Source organism: Aphelocoma coerulescens, chromosome 7, assembly GCF_041296385.1.
Source record: "Aphelocoma coerulescens isolate FSJ_1873_10779 chromosome 7, UR_Acoe_1.0, whole genome shotgun sequence".
In the NCBI taxonomy this organism is placed as follows: domain Eukaryota; kingdom Metazoa; phylum Chordata; class Aves; order Passeriformes; family Corvidae; genus Aphelocoma; species Aphelocoma coerulescens.
Window position 1 is genome coordinate 8,661,361 of NC_091021.1, and position 16,048 is coordinate 8,677,408.

Below are 16,048 nucleotides of genomic sequence, written 5' to 3' on the forward strand. Positions count from 1 at the left end.
TCTTGAGTCCCTAGTATGCAATGTGTAGATGACTGACTCAATGTTTATTTTGTTTAAGGCACAAACAAAAGTGAGAAAGAAGGTGATGGGGGTGCTGGACATCTATGGCTTTGAAATTTTTGAGGTAAGACCTTTATAATGGTAACCATTTAGTGAGAGAGCTGTTATTAAAGCTTAACAGAGTTGTTCACGAATTCATAATCAGAACACATGTAATTTGATTCAAGTGTGTCTTTCCTGACAAAAAGAAAGCACTAGAAAAGTAATCCAAAAAGAGATGTCTTAACATGTCTGGCAGTTGAAACAAAAAATTATGAAAGTCAAACTTGTGTTTTTACACCACAGATAAATAAATATTTATGATGGATAAACTAAATATATTTTGTTGTGACATACATTCTGAGCATAGGAGAAACTCTGGCACTGTCATTTCTGCCCTGAGGCATTTTGTGGATGTCTTTGAACAAGCTGTGTATCCTGAGAGGAGAAAAAAACCCAACAAACCCAACAAAAACTATGCATTTTTTTCCTGTCAAAATTAAACAAGGACTTATATTGCATTTCATCTCAATTCACTTAGATAAATACTCTGTACCTATTCCTAGCTAAAGATCTGTGGCTCACTGCTGTTTGTTTACAATAGTATTTTTAGACTGGTAGTATTTTGAAGCAAAACAATCAATGAGAAGTTTTTAATTGGGTTAGAGAGCACCAGGGACAGGGCATTTTCATAAATCTTGTTCTGACAGTTTTTGTTAAGAGATTTATAGGTCTTGGTTGGAATCTGTATGTGTTTAAACTAGAAACTCATCTGTGGAGAAAAAATCAGTAGAAAACATGCAATCCTGACCCGCTTCCCTATATCCCTCTTAGAAATATGGGATGTTTAAATTGTGTGGAAAATGTGAATAATCCAGAAAAGAGTAATTGTTCACATGAGGATGGTGTAAATTTCATTTCAGAAGCAAAACATCCAACTATGTGCAAATCAGAATACCTCTATGAAGAGGAAAAGGCAAGCTGGGAGTTGCCTCAAGGGCTGACAGAGCGAGGTTGTGTTGTTTGCATTAAACATAAGAGCATATTTATGAAAATATCGTGCTAGAGGTCAGGTGGCTGAACGGGGATCTTGGTGCCAGATCTCTTTATAGCTGGTGCTTGGAGTAGCTTTTAGGAAGCTGGCACTGGAATGGTGCTGCTGGCATCCTCGGGCAGGACTCTTGTTTTCTCTAGCTGCTCTGTGTTTGATTAGGTTAGACATGCACAGGGAGGTGGGAGACAGAAGCTTGCACCAGCACACAAAGCCAGCTGAGGGATCTGTGGGATGGTGTTCCAGAGGCAAGGCTGTTTCTCACATGTAATTTTCATCTTTTATACATTCAGCATCTTAGAAGGTCGTAAGTAAGTGGCTGAGTGCAGGAGAAAAATGAAAAAACAGGCTCTTTTCACTTACCTGTCATACTGCATTATGGTGCAGCTTTCTCAAAAGCTGCAAACCCAAAAGCTTTAGAATAATGTGGGTAGTTATTGTTCACTCCTTTAAATGCCGAGTGTTTGTTTTTCTGGAAAAGGTGGGAAAGGTTTTGCCTTGTGACTTGAGGATCAAATTCATCAGTACATTCATACAAGGTGTGACTCTCTCATGAGTTAAGACCTGAGGTGAGAATAGTAGCCAAGCAGCTCGGTTCAGCATCACAGAAATAACTGAATTATTGTCTAAAGTTAATTATATTAAAGCAACTAATCAATAAATAAAATTTTGACACTGTACAGCAACATAAGTCAAGGAAAATTTAATAATGTCTTAAGCTCTATAGCATAACAAATACAGTGGAATTTGGGGTGTTTTGTTGTGTGGTACATTTGTAAACATGATTGCTAAACGTGCAAAATATTAGCTGAGGTGTAGTTAATGACAGTAACATATCCATCTAATTATAAATTACTTAAAACCTGTGACTAAAAATGTGCAGTTCTCTCTTGAACCTAATTCTTAAACCAGATTTCGATTTTCACATCTGTTCCTGGAAGTTAGAACTAATGTCAGCTCTACAAAGAGTGTTGGTTGGCAAAAATGCACTTGAAAGACTTCATCTCTAAACTTGTGCATTTTAAATGTGCAAGCTGTTTGATGTGCTGAGGGTAGAAAGGCCCACATTAATCAAGTTTCTGCTCAGGAATCAGGTAAGTTTTTCATTTGTGAGTGGTCTTTTACCTGAAGTGGCCCTGTACCCTGGAGACAGACTGTATCAAAACCCACAGGAGGTGCAGCAGGAGTGTTTATTACACTGCACAATACTTACACAGGAAGCTCAGTATCACTGGAATAAGTAGCAAGGAGTGTGTTTACTGAAGAGTGATTTTTACATTTAAAACTTTTTTTTCCTTTGTTTTTGGTTTCATAATGGGCAGGGCACAATATTTCTCAGGCCTTATTTCTCTTTAGCATGATTCTTTGAATCATCCTACAGTTCCTTGTGTAAGAGTAGTGAATACAGAAATCCAGATTTACCATTCTGAAAGATCCTACACTTCACCTTCTTGATGACAATAGCAGTCTTGTTCTATTATACATAAATTGAAGCTTTTAAATGAGATTTTTTTCATCTATTTTTGAAAGATTAATTCATTTACTGCTCACTGTGGTTTCTGCAATTTTCTGTAATTTAAGCTGAAGTTAATTTACAAGGATTACTGGAGTTTTCCTAGAAATTGACAGAGAAAAAAATCACCAGGGTATTGATGCTGCTGGCATATACTTTTTGGGATTTGGGTTTTGCTAGGATATTTATTAAACACAAACCCCATTTTTCAGACAAACGCAAAAACCATCCAAGAAAGTAGATATAAGGACTTGGCTGTCTAAAAATTCAGATTAGGGAATTTAAATCTATCAATAATCCTCAGCCTCTGTGGGTTTGGCAGATGTCAGCAGCAAGCTTGGCTACACAATCCACAAAATAGGTGCTGTAAAGCTGTGTTTATTTTTGAATCCTGCCATGCCTTTTGTGGTAAGCCAAATGCTGTGACTGAATGTTTGCAAAGCAAAACGCTGAAATTTTGGGTGGCTCTGTGTGAATTGTCTGTGGGCAAGGATTTAGGGACTAGGATTAGCATGGAAATGCAGGCTGGAGGGCTGGGCTTGTTGTGTAACTGTGCTGCTGGAGTTTGGGCAGTGGACTGAAGCCTGACACTAATTGCTCCAAGTATGTTTATCCACATTTTTGAGCAGCTGCGTGCGTAGTCAGTGTGCAGTCTAGACTGTGATTTGAGATGGGGTAGGGATGATGGCTGGTGGCACTGGGATTTTTAGAATCAGCTTGATTCCAGGCTTCCTGGGGTAGGTTTGGGGCTGTTCCCATTTTATCCCATGTTTGATTATGTATTTTTGGGCAGAGTGTTGGGGCGGGGTTGTGGAAGGGTGGGGTTTGTGAACAAGAAGTGAAGGCTGTAGGAGGCAGATGATGGGGGCCTGGCAGGGCTCAGCAGAGATGAGCAGAAGGCTCTCTCCGTTTGCTTTGGGTCTTGAGTTTCCTGTTGTGTACATTTCCTATGGAAACAAGAGCTAGGGTGTCTGAACATGAATGTTGTGGAGCAGGAGTGAGTATTCCATCCTGCCCAGCCCTTCAGAGATAGAAATGTCTGTCTTTAAGCTAGCTGGTTTAAAGGCTTTATTACGAATATTCAGGCTCCACTCTGCAGCTGGTCCTTATGATGAAGTTAATGGTTTGGAGTGCAGTTTTATGAAAGTTAACGCTGCCAAACAAGGCTTATTGTTGAAATTTGCCAGGCCTTGGGAAGGCAGTGTGAGTGCTTTCTGCTCAGTCCCTTGGTGGAGCAGTTTGTTCCATGTGTTTTAGCCTGGCAAGAAACTGGGATGCAGCGGTGATAGAGCTGCAGAGAGGGACTGTTTCCATTTGGTTGACCTCAGGTGATGTGACTGCCTTGTCTGGGGACAGCATCTGACCAACTCCTTTTGCTCCAGGTACGCAAGAACACGCAAAAACATGGCAGAATCCACCACTTTCTCTGTAAAACCCACCCGTAAATAAAAATATCACCAGTAAACCAGCTAAACAAGCCGCCCAGCAGTAAAACCAGGTCCATTTCTCATAGTCTGTGAGAAATGCATTTTGATAGCACTTCATTTTATTTAAGGCAATTAACTTGCTTCTTGTGTGTAGAAGTCCCTTGAGATGACAGAAGGAAGCTTGGTCATGCTGCATGTACTAAGTAAGCTGTCATCTGGACCATGATAAAATGACAATATCTCTGTTGAGGGAATATGTTAGAAATATGAAGAATGCATTTTCTTCATATTAAAAAGTTCATAGTTGTGTTAATTGTCTGTTTTTAGAGGGAGGTAATCAAATAAAGAGCAGTAATCACTGAAAATGCCTTTCTGAGATGTTTTAAGGTATGAAAGAATAGGGGAGGTATTTCCATTTTCACCATAAACCTGTACAACAGCTTGGTCCAGTTGCTGACTGGTTGCTTTGCCTTTTTCTATCGTGTTGATTACATGAAGGACATTACAGTTTCAGAGCATACTGAGCTCTGAGAGATTGCTCCTGGATTAGGGTTTTCCCCCCACACCCCCAGGGATTATTTAACAGGAGAAGGATCTAGCTATTTGCAATCAGGATGACATATCTAAGGAGGAAGTTGACTTATCAGGATCTTATTTTATCTTTTTTTTTAAGAATCTGGGAACCTTTTCTTCATGTCTTGACTTTGGCTCTAACTCAGCCATGGATATCTGTTGTTTTGTTATTTGCCTTAATCTCCAGATCGTAACTTCCAGCTGCTTTTTCTAGGCTGTCTACCTTGCAACAGATTTCTTTTTTGAAATTGTTCAACCCTTTGCTGATGCCCAGAAGTTTAGCCTGCACTGGCAAGCAGCAGTGCCGAAATGTGTGTACCCAGCCCTCTGTGCCTTCTGGCAAAGCCCGGTCTACTGGGAAAGAGAACTGAATTTTAATCTGTAATTGATCAACTACCTCTGCTGGCAAGTGTTATGCAAGAGAGGAGCTTTACAGAGAGGGACTCTTGGTTGGACTCCTAGGTGCCAGGGAGGTTTTAAAATACTGTTAAAGCAATAATTTCTTTAAGTGATAGGATGCTCAAAGCAGAGGTGCAACCCAGGAAGTTAATCACCATTTAATTAATCGCATAATAACGTAAGTATTTAGAGAGGCTTATTTTGCAACATGCGGGATCATGAAGTAAATCCTGTTGGCTGGCTGTTTGCAAGAGGAAATACTTGAAATTCTGGAGCAAAAATACACAAATGCTCTGCTTCAGGTTGTGAGAATAGTGTTTTGCCCTACAGCAGCTATTTCTGTCTTAGTAGAGGAATGGCTCTGATTACACAGTAGGTTCTTGCCTGTTTGTAATTCCTGTTGTTCCAGGGCTGTAGTTTATCAGGTTGAGTTTGTTGAAGTGATGGTACCTGGGTTTTGCCATGAGCCACACATGCACTGGATTCACTGTAGTTTCTTGCCCTTTTAATTCCAAATTTGGTTCAGACCTGTGTGCCTGGGCAGCACAGCTGGGAGCAAGATGGATTTCAGGGTGTGTGGTTCTCTACCTGGCACACAGTAAGGGCTGGAGTTGGTTGAGCTACACAAATATGGAAAATGGATAATCCCCGAAGCTTTGGCATAGGTCTGTCTTGCTTCCATGAGGTACACCGAAACATGGTTTGCTTACATACAGTGGAATATTTATAGTTAAAAGATGTGCTTCTCTGGTTCTTTGCCTATGGAGATATTTACACAAAAGCCCAGAGCAGTCTAGTTTACAGGAAATAAAGCTTGATTGCTCAAATGTTTGTATATGTAAACAGAAAAGAAAGGGATAAATATTGATAACATGCCTTTACTAAATTTGCAAAAAATTTTGAAAAATTGTTACAGCTGAGTCACGTTATAACTGGGTCATTGCTGTCTGAGATTAAAATAGTATCTTTTTTCATTTTCTTTAAATGCAGTTTTCCCATTTTGCTGATTTTAATTTCCTAGCATTTATATTCCTTAGTTTCATCTCATAAACTCGTATGCTTGTGTGGTCATACATAAAACCCCCTATCCCCAGACACCACAGTAGCATATAAATTGAATTTGCTGCTTGGTTTCACCCTTCATTCCACCATTCATCTCAGTGAAGTGAGTATGTTGGTCTTTTATCATCATTAGTTTTGCCATCTGGCTTTTTCTCTAGGGGCCTGATGGAACTACTTGGGGTCACCTGCTTATGTTAGGAGGAGGTCAGAGACTTCTGATGCCTGGAGCTGTGTTGATACTTAAGATAACTTACCTTCTGGGGCTGTTTGTGATAGAGCAGAAGTATCAGTCTCTGTATGTCTTTTTCCCTTCTCACATTAATGTAAAAGTTCATTTTCATTACATCTGTCCTGTTGATTTCAACAGTCTCATGACTTGAAATGTTTAGGTTTTCTTTTGAAAGATGCTTTTCCTTTAAATACATCTCATGTATTATTTTAGCTGTATGTGTTCATATAATATATTTGAAGTAGTGTTGCTGGACACCTTTTTATCAGTGTGGTTGTAGACTGAGCAACGTGTACATTTTTGAATTGGCCCTGAACAAGAATGGTGTGATGAAAGATTAAGAAGGAAGAGGAGATACTGAGAAACACCTACAAAGGTGTGACATTGATGATACATACCTGAGTCTGTAGGTTTGGATCCACAACATCTGGTTAATTTGGGGGAAAGAGTGGAGAGGACACAAAAAATGGAACACCTAAAGTTAGACTTTGTTAGGCAGGTGGACGGTAAGAATTTATTTCTGCCTGCTAGTATGGAAAATGAAATGCAGTTTTCAGTTTTAAGCAGGTATCTTAGTTGCTGTGTAATCTTTGGAAATCATTGGAAACAGGGTACTCAAAAGTGAATTTGAGTTCTGTGTGAAGAGAGAAGTTTAGAAGGTATATAACACTGATAGGAAAATGTCCTGTTTTAGATATTTTCTGTTCATAAATCTAAGGGAGGCATTTCTGCCGGAGACCAGTAAGAGATTTTTAGCCTACTTTTTTGACAAAGATATTTGTGTCTGTTTCCCTTTGGTATTTTACTGGTATAAAAATGTCTAAAGTCAGGAACCACCATATATGTTTTTTTCAGATGATTCCACGGTACACAAGTGGAATCTTTCAAAGAAGTTAGGTAAAATATTAAGGAACAAAGAATATTTTCTGTAGGACTTTTAAGCACCTGCATGTAATAGCTGTGGCCCACAGATAGAACTTTATAGCTAGTTTATGTAATCACTTTATTTTTGCGTGGAGAACAAATTTTTTGGAGTTCAAAATGTGCTATTCATGAAATACGACCCTGATGACCAGTAGTTTGAAGGCTGATAAAGAATGAAGCTGTTTGAGCACGACACCATTATTTGTGAAGCGGGAAACATGGTGAAGTAGGCTTTGATTTTTTTCAGTGAATTTTTCTACTCCTCTAAATTTAGTGTTGCATCTGATAAAAGATTCAGAGGATAAGCTGAGGGTGGTTGGTTGAGCTGTATCTATAAATTCAACATGACTTTAAGCCTATCTCAGGTGACATTCTGTTTTCCTAGCACCTTTATTTAATTTGAGAGACTGTGTGGTTTTATATTCCCTGAAGGTTTTATTTTGTATTCCACAGTGCTTTCAAAGGCATAGTTAGAAAGCTGCTGTTAGAATGCAGGGATTTAAGTGATGCCTTCGACATTAAAAGTAGCAGAATTACAGCCTGGAAGAGAAGGTGACACCTTGAGAAGATATGGTCTTCGTTTCTCTTTTTTTTTTTTTACCCTCCCCCCCCCCCCCCTTAAAATTTCCTAAGAATATATGATAGCTCTTCCTCACATTTTATGTCTGACTGCACTGCTTCTGTGTTGGTCAAACCCCTTTCTGTCACTTAACACAAGTGGTCAGCATAAGGAGCAAGTAGTCTCTGATGGCTGGGTCCCTCCAGCCCATCTGCTGAGTGGGTTTAGTGATGTTCTATCACTGATATGGGTTATTCTCTACTGCCTTCTAGAAAAGAAAGGTCATAAGTCCTTTAGATCCCTTCTAGTTCTGTTGTATTCATTTCTATAAGACCTTCATTAAAATATTGGGGGGGGACAAGGGGACAATTAATCTGTGAACATTTGTATATGCTTTGTGGAGCCCTCACATAATTAAAAATTATAGATATTCATTAAGTGAGAATAAATGCACAACTGTTGTTGCCTTAGTGAGAATTGCTTAGAGATAAACACCCATTGTTTTTTTCATACCTGTTTTTTTACAGGTTTTTTAAAACCTGTAAAAGGAAACAGCTCTTTCTGAAGTATATTTAATTTGCCAAATGTCTTCTGGTCTTGCTCAGAGTTTAGTGTTTTGAGAATTTCAGTAATTTGAAACATTTTCCCTCATTTTCTTTTCTGTAATTAGCTGTTTTAGCCTTTTGCTCTGTATCATTCATAAAGAACAACATTTCTGCTGCTCTTCAATAACTTTTTTTCTGGAATAGCAATTTTCAGTGGCTTGGCAACGTCAAATAGAATTTCATAGCTCAAAGTGAGCGATTTGTGGAGAACTCTGGATTTTGGTTTGCCTTTTTTTTTTTTTTTGGCAAGCCATAAATATCATAGATACACAGCAAATCAGGAAAACATCTAGCAATTACTTTAATGTGTTGTTAATGACCTTTCAGTTAGATGGTTTAGCTGGATTTTCTGTTCAGTTTCCATCCTCTTTTGATGACTGAGCCTGTATAATTTGTGAGTGAAAAGTCCTGCAGCCCTTTTAATCAGAATAACCTGGTCTTTTGGAGAAGCAGTCTCTCTGAGTTGGGTGGCATGTGCCTGGCAGGAGGATGCAGAGTGCGTTTTGCCCTTTCTCTGGGTGATATGACAGTTGGGGTCCTCTTACTTCCAGCTCAATGTATCTGAAGTGATGGCCTTATCTGAATGTGTCAAGTAAAGTTACACTCATTCTTCCTGCAGTATTCTCTATTCCCTTCCCCATTCTCCTCTCCTGTTGCTGGGATTTGTATGCCCAAGGTTATAAATGTGGCTTTTAAAGGCAAAAAGTGCCTGGTGATTTAGAGACAGGGCAATGCAAGAATGCTGTTCTGTGTTAGGCTCTGATGTGTCTCAACCTCTTGGTTTATTTGATAATATTTGGACAGTAGCTAAAGATAGACTCAGCTATGAAGATGTAATACATAACATTTATATAGTATCTTGCATTTTCAGTGATACAAAGATTGATCTACTTGGTATGCTAAATAAATGCTAATAGATGTGTTGTTATTGTTATGGAAGTAGTACAAGTACTGACTGCAGTTTATGTAATTTCTTTTTCAACAGAATGCAGTAAGTATGACTTGTTTGCAGTGCTGATTTTGCTGCATGCCAAATTTTAACTCTCATCTTGAGCTATGTAAGTTTTGCAATTGAGTGATAATTGTAGTTGGTGAGAGGGGCAGTGTTTGTGGCTGAGGAATTTTGGTGATCAGCTATGATTTTGCTTCATTTAAAACTAAAATGATAAAAGTAATCTGTGCTACCTCAATATTTCCTAATCTGCGTGTGTGTTCTTAATCTCATTTAGCAACCAGATCCTTAATTAAAACATTCAAATGATTGCACTTGCCTTCAGTGATAAAAATTCTATCAGCATAGTTTAAGCTTCACAGGTATTGTATAGCAGATGATTTGGTAGTTTAAAAAGGCACAATGTCATGTCACAGCCTGTGATGGGGCAGTCACCGAGCCTCCTTCCTGTGCCTACCGCTCCTGCTGGGGTCTGCTCCACTCCCCGGTCCCTTCTGCAAAGGGTCACACATCTGCTTGCTCCCTAACCCAGTTTTAGATGAGTTAGCCTGTTAGAGGAATTTTAGTCAATGAAGCTCTTTTGTTTCCCATCATTTCAAGGGGCAGTTTGTTGGCAGGGAGGACGTGGGTTGACCTCTGGAACCAATAATCTCTTAACCCAGGCTCAGCTGCAACTGGAATAGCAGCTTGAGCCCTGTTCTGTAGGGAGATGGGATACTTTATTGGCTGCTGAGTGGAAAAGAGCTGATGCTACTGTCATGATTTTATTTATCGGACCCCGCAGGGGACTACATTTTACATATGGGGACAGATTGGTGCAGGCAAAACTTAGGTCATTTATTCCCTGACACCACAGGTGTCCTCATGACTTGTTGAAAGGGATCAGAATGGAGGCATCGTGAATAAAACCCACAGAGGTTTTTGTCCCTCCCAATGGACAAAGCCTCGAGGGATTTGGTCAAAAATTCCTAAACTAATCGTGATCTCAATCAAGTATTCCTCCAACCATCACATCATAAAACTGGAAGGAGTAGTTAATACAGCAGCTTGTTGACCTGCAGCTGCTGCAGTAACTTATTCCAGCTGGGTTCCAGGCTGTTTACACAAAGCAAACTCAAACATATTTCATCTGACAGGACAACAGCTTTGAGCAATTCATTATCAACTACTGTAATGAGAAGTTGCAGCAGATCTTCATTGAACTTACCCTCAAAGAAGAGCAGGAGGAATACATCCGAGAGGTAATACTTGAGTGGATCTTTCCTTATCCTCTTCCCATTGTCCCTGCAAAGATACATAGGCATGCAGGCTGGAACCATTTTTCAGGTAGCAGAGGCACTTTTTGAGCACAGGACTGACATGGAGCATGTTTGTGTTGGGCTGTGTGGTAGTTACATGAAGCAAAAAATGTTGGTTTGGCATTTGTTTCACATTATGAATTCTCCAGGTAAAAACCAGACCCAACTCTGATTTATTCATTGGCAACAATGACTGGCAGTTCTGAGCAAGGGCTAATTGATTTATTAGAACACTAATACCACTTTCTGGTATTAGTGCCATTGCCCTGCAGCCTGCATTTTGGATTACACAGCAATGTCTGGGATGCACCCCAAGAACAGCCACAGCCAGTCCTTTATCGAAGGGAATTGGGTGGCTAAAATAATAGCATGCAACACTAAAGAAAGTACAAATAGAGTTTTGGTTCTAGTGTTCTTTCAGGTAAGTATTGAAGGGAGCCGTGTGAGCTTTACGGATAAATTTAAGATGTCCTGTAGAGCCCAGCCTCTGGTGTTTGATGTTATTCTGTGAGTGAACATCAAGCTAAAATTTTAATAGGTTTTAGCAGTGCTCCACATGATACACAGGGCTCAGACAAAATACCAGCTCCCAGCTGTAAAAACTGGCACACGCTGTTTGTACTCCAACTGGATGATACCATTTTGCTGGATAAACATTTTTTTAAATTACATAAAGTTCCTGCCTTATGATCCTGAGGATAACATGAAATTTCAGCATGTCTTTTTAATTTTGCATTCAGTGGTAAACCATCATTGCTGCAGTTTGGTTCTTGAATGATATTTCAAATGCTCTGAGAAAAGTAAACTGTAAGAAGTACCACAGAGTGCAGATTTAGAATGAAATTAATATGTTCCTTCTTTCAGTCCTTTCCCCTACCAGTGTTACCTCGTGATGCATTGGCATCTCATCCTGGAAATTTTATCATTGGTATCTGAAAAAAAAATTGGGATATTAAGAACATCTGAACAAAAGTCACACTCTGGATTTTTCGAATGGTCTTATCTAAATTTAGCCCTTTTTCTTCCTCCCATTAAAAAAAAAAAAAAAAAAACAACCAAAAAAACCATCCCAACAACGAAGAACTTAGAAATTTTGATCTCAGGAGCTTGCAGTGACATGGGCTGATTTCCTTCTGGCCAGTGGGAGCATGGGCAGCATGGGAGGAGCCTGGCCTGGTGCCAGGGAGTGCATGGGAAGCTGACATGGGTGGGGGAAAGGAATGGAGAGTGAGTTTGGCAGCAGCTCAAGGACACGCATTTTGCGCAGATAATGTTAGTAGTAGATGGTTGCATTTTTTTTTTTTTCTTAATAAATAAATTGTTGGTAAGCATGCAGAATTAAATTTCAAAGTAGTACCATGGTTAATTGGAATATAATGGGAATTGCTAGAGGAAAAGCTCCCTCCATTTTTTTTCCTGTTCATACATTTACTTATATTTTCTTACAGGGGATTGAATGGACTCATATCGAATATTTCAACAATGCTATCATTTGTGACCTAATAGAAAATGTAAGTTGTAGTCAAGAATCTCTCTGGATAATTTTTTAATGTGGATTTTTTTTAATAATTTTTTTTTTAAATCCATTTTTAAAATGGATTTAATTTAGCTGTAAAATCTATATGTATCCTCGTGCACTAAATTTTGTGAAACATGCCATTCATTGTATTATTCATCTTACTTTGAATGGTAGAAGTTTATTTTACTAAAAAGGTTTTTTTTATAAGTGATGTAACTTTTGTAGAAATATTCAGCAGTATCTACACGAAAAAAGTCCCTAGATCAAATAGCTCTTAAATGTTTACATTTAGGGCTGTTCTCAATAGCAGATATCACATGCTGCATTGTAATTAACATTTCTTTTCATATGGGAACTAGAAAACTCAATTACACATTCATTACTGAGTGTTAGAGGTACTCAAAGTACTTGTATATAATGAGAAGACTTCCAAAGCAAGAAAGATAAAATTCCTTAACAATCAGAAAAGATAACTTTTTAACCATTAACATAAAATACATGATGGTTTTACTGTAAACTGGCTACTTTCAGTTGAGTTGGAGTTGCTACAGTCTGAGGAAATGACATGAAACTTCAATGTGAATTTCAGGATTCAGATCTCATAGAAAGTCTTTCAAAAATGCAAGTGCTAAAAATCGGTTGGAAATGGTTGTGAGGTAAAAAGAGCCAAACCTTGAGATGGCTTGAAGAATGTTTTTCTGGATAGCAGAAGTCAAACAGGAGAATGATCTCCTTTTTATGCTGTGATGGAAACAAGTACTAAAGCTCTTGTTTTGAAACTTCAGAACCAAACTGGAATCCTGGCCATGCTGGACGAAGAATGCCTGAGACCAGGAACTGTTACCGATGACACTTTTTTAGAAAAGCTGAACCAGGTCTGTGCCACTCACCAGCATTTTGAGAGCAGGATGAGCAAGTGCTCCCGGTTCCTCAATGACACCTCCCTGCCTCACAGCTGCTTCAGGATTCAGCACTATGCCGGCAAGGTACCTGGTGAAGGGAGCGTGTGGGGGCTGGTGGAGCTGACTAAAAAATCCACGCCTGTCTTAATCTTTTTTTGTCTTAAGCCTAAAATCTGTGATTTGGGCTGGAAGGCTTTAAGAGATCTTGAAATGGTTTTGGTTGGAAGGGATCTTAAATATCACCTAGTTCCAAGCCCCTGCCATGGGCAGGACACCTTTCACTAGACCAGGTTGCTCAGAGCCTCGTCCAGCCTGACCTTTAACACTTCCAGGGATGGGACAGCCACAGCTTCTCTGGGAAGCCTGTGCCACGGCCTCACCACCCTCATAGTGAAGAATTCCTTCCTAATAACTAATCTAAACCTGCCCTCTGCCAGTCTGAAGCCCCTACCCCTTGTCCTGTCACTACGTGCCCTTGTACAAAGTCCTGCTGCTCTGGCTGAAATCAAAACACTTCTCCTTTCATCAAAGGAGAAAGATGCCCACTGCTGCAGTGCTGCTGTTAGGTCTCTGGAAAGAAATCATTGCTCACAGTGACAAAAATTCACACACATTTGTAGGCAACATATTTTGGAAAACATGCTCTTTGTCACTGAGCTAGCTGTAGTCCTTAGTCACGTTGTTGAGAAAATGCAGTTTTGGTATGTTTGAAGGAACTGAGTTTGATACTCTGTTTAAACAGATGGAAGAGAAAGCTACACAGAGGGCTTGCAGACGTATTTGCATTTTGCAATATAAGAAGTATGAATAAATACAAGTGTGACAGCTTTCAGTGTGTAATCCATTATGACTTTTTATTAATGAAAATCAAAATAATTAAATTTGTAGACTGAAGATTTAAAAAAAAAATGAAAAGTAAATGTACAGCTGAAATTATACCTCTTGTCTGAATCTGCTGAAGCGATAATTTCACACAGTAAAGAATATTTGGAAAGTGTTTCATTTCCCTAGGACTGCTTAATGCTTTTTGAAATTTTCTTCATCTTATAATTTTGAATAGCTCAATAATTTTCTTGTTCAGAATAGTCCTGGAAATACCAGACTTTCAGCCTTTCAGGCAGCCATTCATTAACTTACATTATTTGCCAATAAGAGTTTGTAACTGCCTATAATCTATCAGGGGTTAATACCTAGGTATTTCTTTGGTTGTCAAAAAAGTAAGTGAATTGAAAATACTCAAGTACTTTGAGAAGGACTGTGCACAGACTGTGTCTTAGCAGGCTGTGAGGGTCTTTGATTGTTACAGGCATTCAGTAGAGCAAATTCCTCCTATTTTGGGAGGAATGTTGTTTTTCCATTCTCTGCTAAGAACATTTTGATCTTGTCAATGGTCAACAAAAGTTTGACCCCCCTTTTAAGAAATATAAGTCATTTCATGTGAACAGTTGTTTGGTTTTTTCAGTAGTGGCATTTACTGCACCTGTCAGAACCAGAAACGTTCTCCAAAGTAAAATGCTGCCTGAGTTCCCGCTAACTTGCTGTTGTGTGAAGTATGTGTCAGTACTATTTTCATTCAGTATTCTGTGTACATAGTACATACCTATGCAGAACTGAGAAATCATGGATCTGAAGAAGAATCTGTATTACCAGCCAGATGACTTGTCACAATTAATCAGAGAAGTTTCCTACCCTCAAAAATTAAAAAAGCCAGTAGCAATCTGAGATCTTCATGAGGTTCCTTTGGCTGCCTCCTGGGTGCCCAGCTGCAGGTCAGAGCTTTGTACTTGTGCTTGTTGTTGTTGGACTGCTTTCCTGGTAAAAGTCCTTTAAAATAACAGTCCCCTGGGGGCTGCACAGCTTGCTGCTTGCACTGCGATAGCAAGAGGTGGTATTCCATATCTTGTTTTAGTTAGGCAAATAATGTAAGCATAAGTACTTTGAAGGAAAAGGGTATTTTTGTTGTTTTGATCCAAAAGAGAGGGAGAAAACTTCATCAGACCAAGAAAAAAAGGATTGTTGTGGAGTCTTGGCAGGTGGTGGTGTGTCAGAGTTATCATGGAAAAAGGATTTCTTCCACTTCAAAAACCAGAACTGATTGACACAGGGAATTGTATGGCAGATGAGAAAATGCATCTTTCTCAGGTAGCATGTTCACAGACATTTTATCCAACAAAAAGTCATCCAAATGTTAGATTTAAAATGAAAGCTGAAATATCTTTTGTTTCTTTTGGACAGTGTGTAAGAAGGAGAAATCAATTTCTTGGGCCAGTTTTGAAGTGGTCTGTGTTGTAGTTCAAAACCTGTGCTGATGAGACTCTTTTCTGTTGTTCAGGTTATGTACCAGGTGGAAGGATTTGTTGACAAAAATAATGATCTTCTGTACCGTGACCTCTCCCAGGCCATGTGGAAGGCCAACCACTCCCTTATCAAAGCATTGTTCCCAGAAGGAAACCCTGCTAAGATCAATCTAAAGAGACCACCAACGGCAGGTTCACAGTTCAAGGCTTCAGTTGCTACCCTGATGAAAAATCTCCAGAATAAAAATCCAAACTATATCAGGTAAATTCCCCAGTGCCAAAGATTTGGTGAATTTGTTTGGTGAAGTTATATAAAAAAACCCCACCTCCATATCCAGGGATAAACTATTGAAATCTATGGTTTCTATCTATCACCATAAGAGTTGTATACGTGTACAGTGCTGCAAAGAGATGTCCCTTTCGGTTTTCCTTTCCAGGTGCATCAAGCCCAATGAAAAAAAGGCTGCAGACATTTTCAACGAGGCCCTGGTGTGCCACCAGATCCGGTACCTCGGGCTCCTGGAGAACGTGCGGGTCAGGAGGGCGGGTTATGCCTTCCGGCAGGCCTACGAACCCTGCCTGGAGAGGTACAAAATGCTCTGCAGGCAGACATGGCCCCACTGGAGAGGGCCAGCCAGGTAGGCAGACAGCAGTATTCCTACCTGTCCTGAGTGAAATTCCTGTCTTCCACCTGTCCTG

General features: G+C 39.4%; 1 protein-coding gene across 6 annotated transcripts in view; it reads left to right on the plus strand.

The window, feature by feature from the left end:
• The window catches only part of MYO1B (myosin IB), a 108,678-nt gene that overhangs the window by 69,204 nt on the left and 23,426 nt on the right, over positions 1–16,048 (plus strand). For all 6 annotated transcript variants that reach the window (XM_069022003.1, XM_069022002.1, XM_069022005.1 and 3 more), the window contains exons 13-18: positions 59–124; positions 10,470–10,574; positions 12,080–12,142; positions 12,936–13,136; positions 15,385–15,611; positions 15,787–15,987. In XM_069022003.1, coding sequence (XP_068878104.1) covers positions 59–124; positions 10,470–10,574; positions 12,080–12,142; positions 12,936–13,136; positions 15,385–15,611; positions 15,787–15,987 — 863 coding nt within the window. The remainder of the gene's footprint in view (positions 1–58; positions 125–10,469; positions 10,575–12,079; positions 12,143–12,935; positions 13,137–15,384; positions 15,612–15,786; positions 15,988–16,048) is intronic.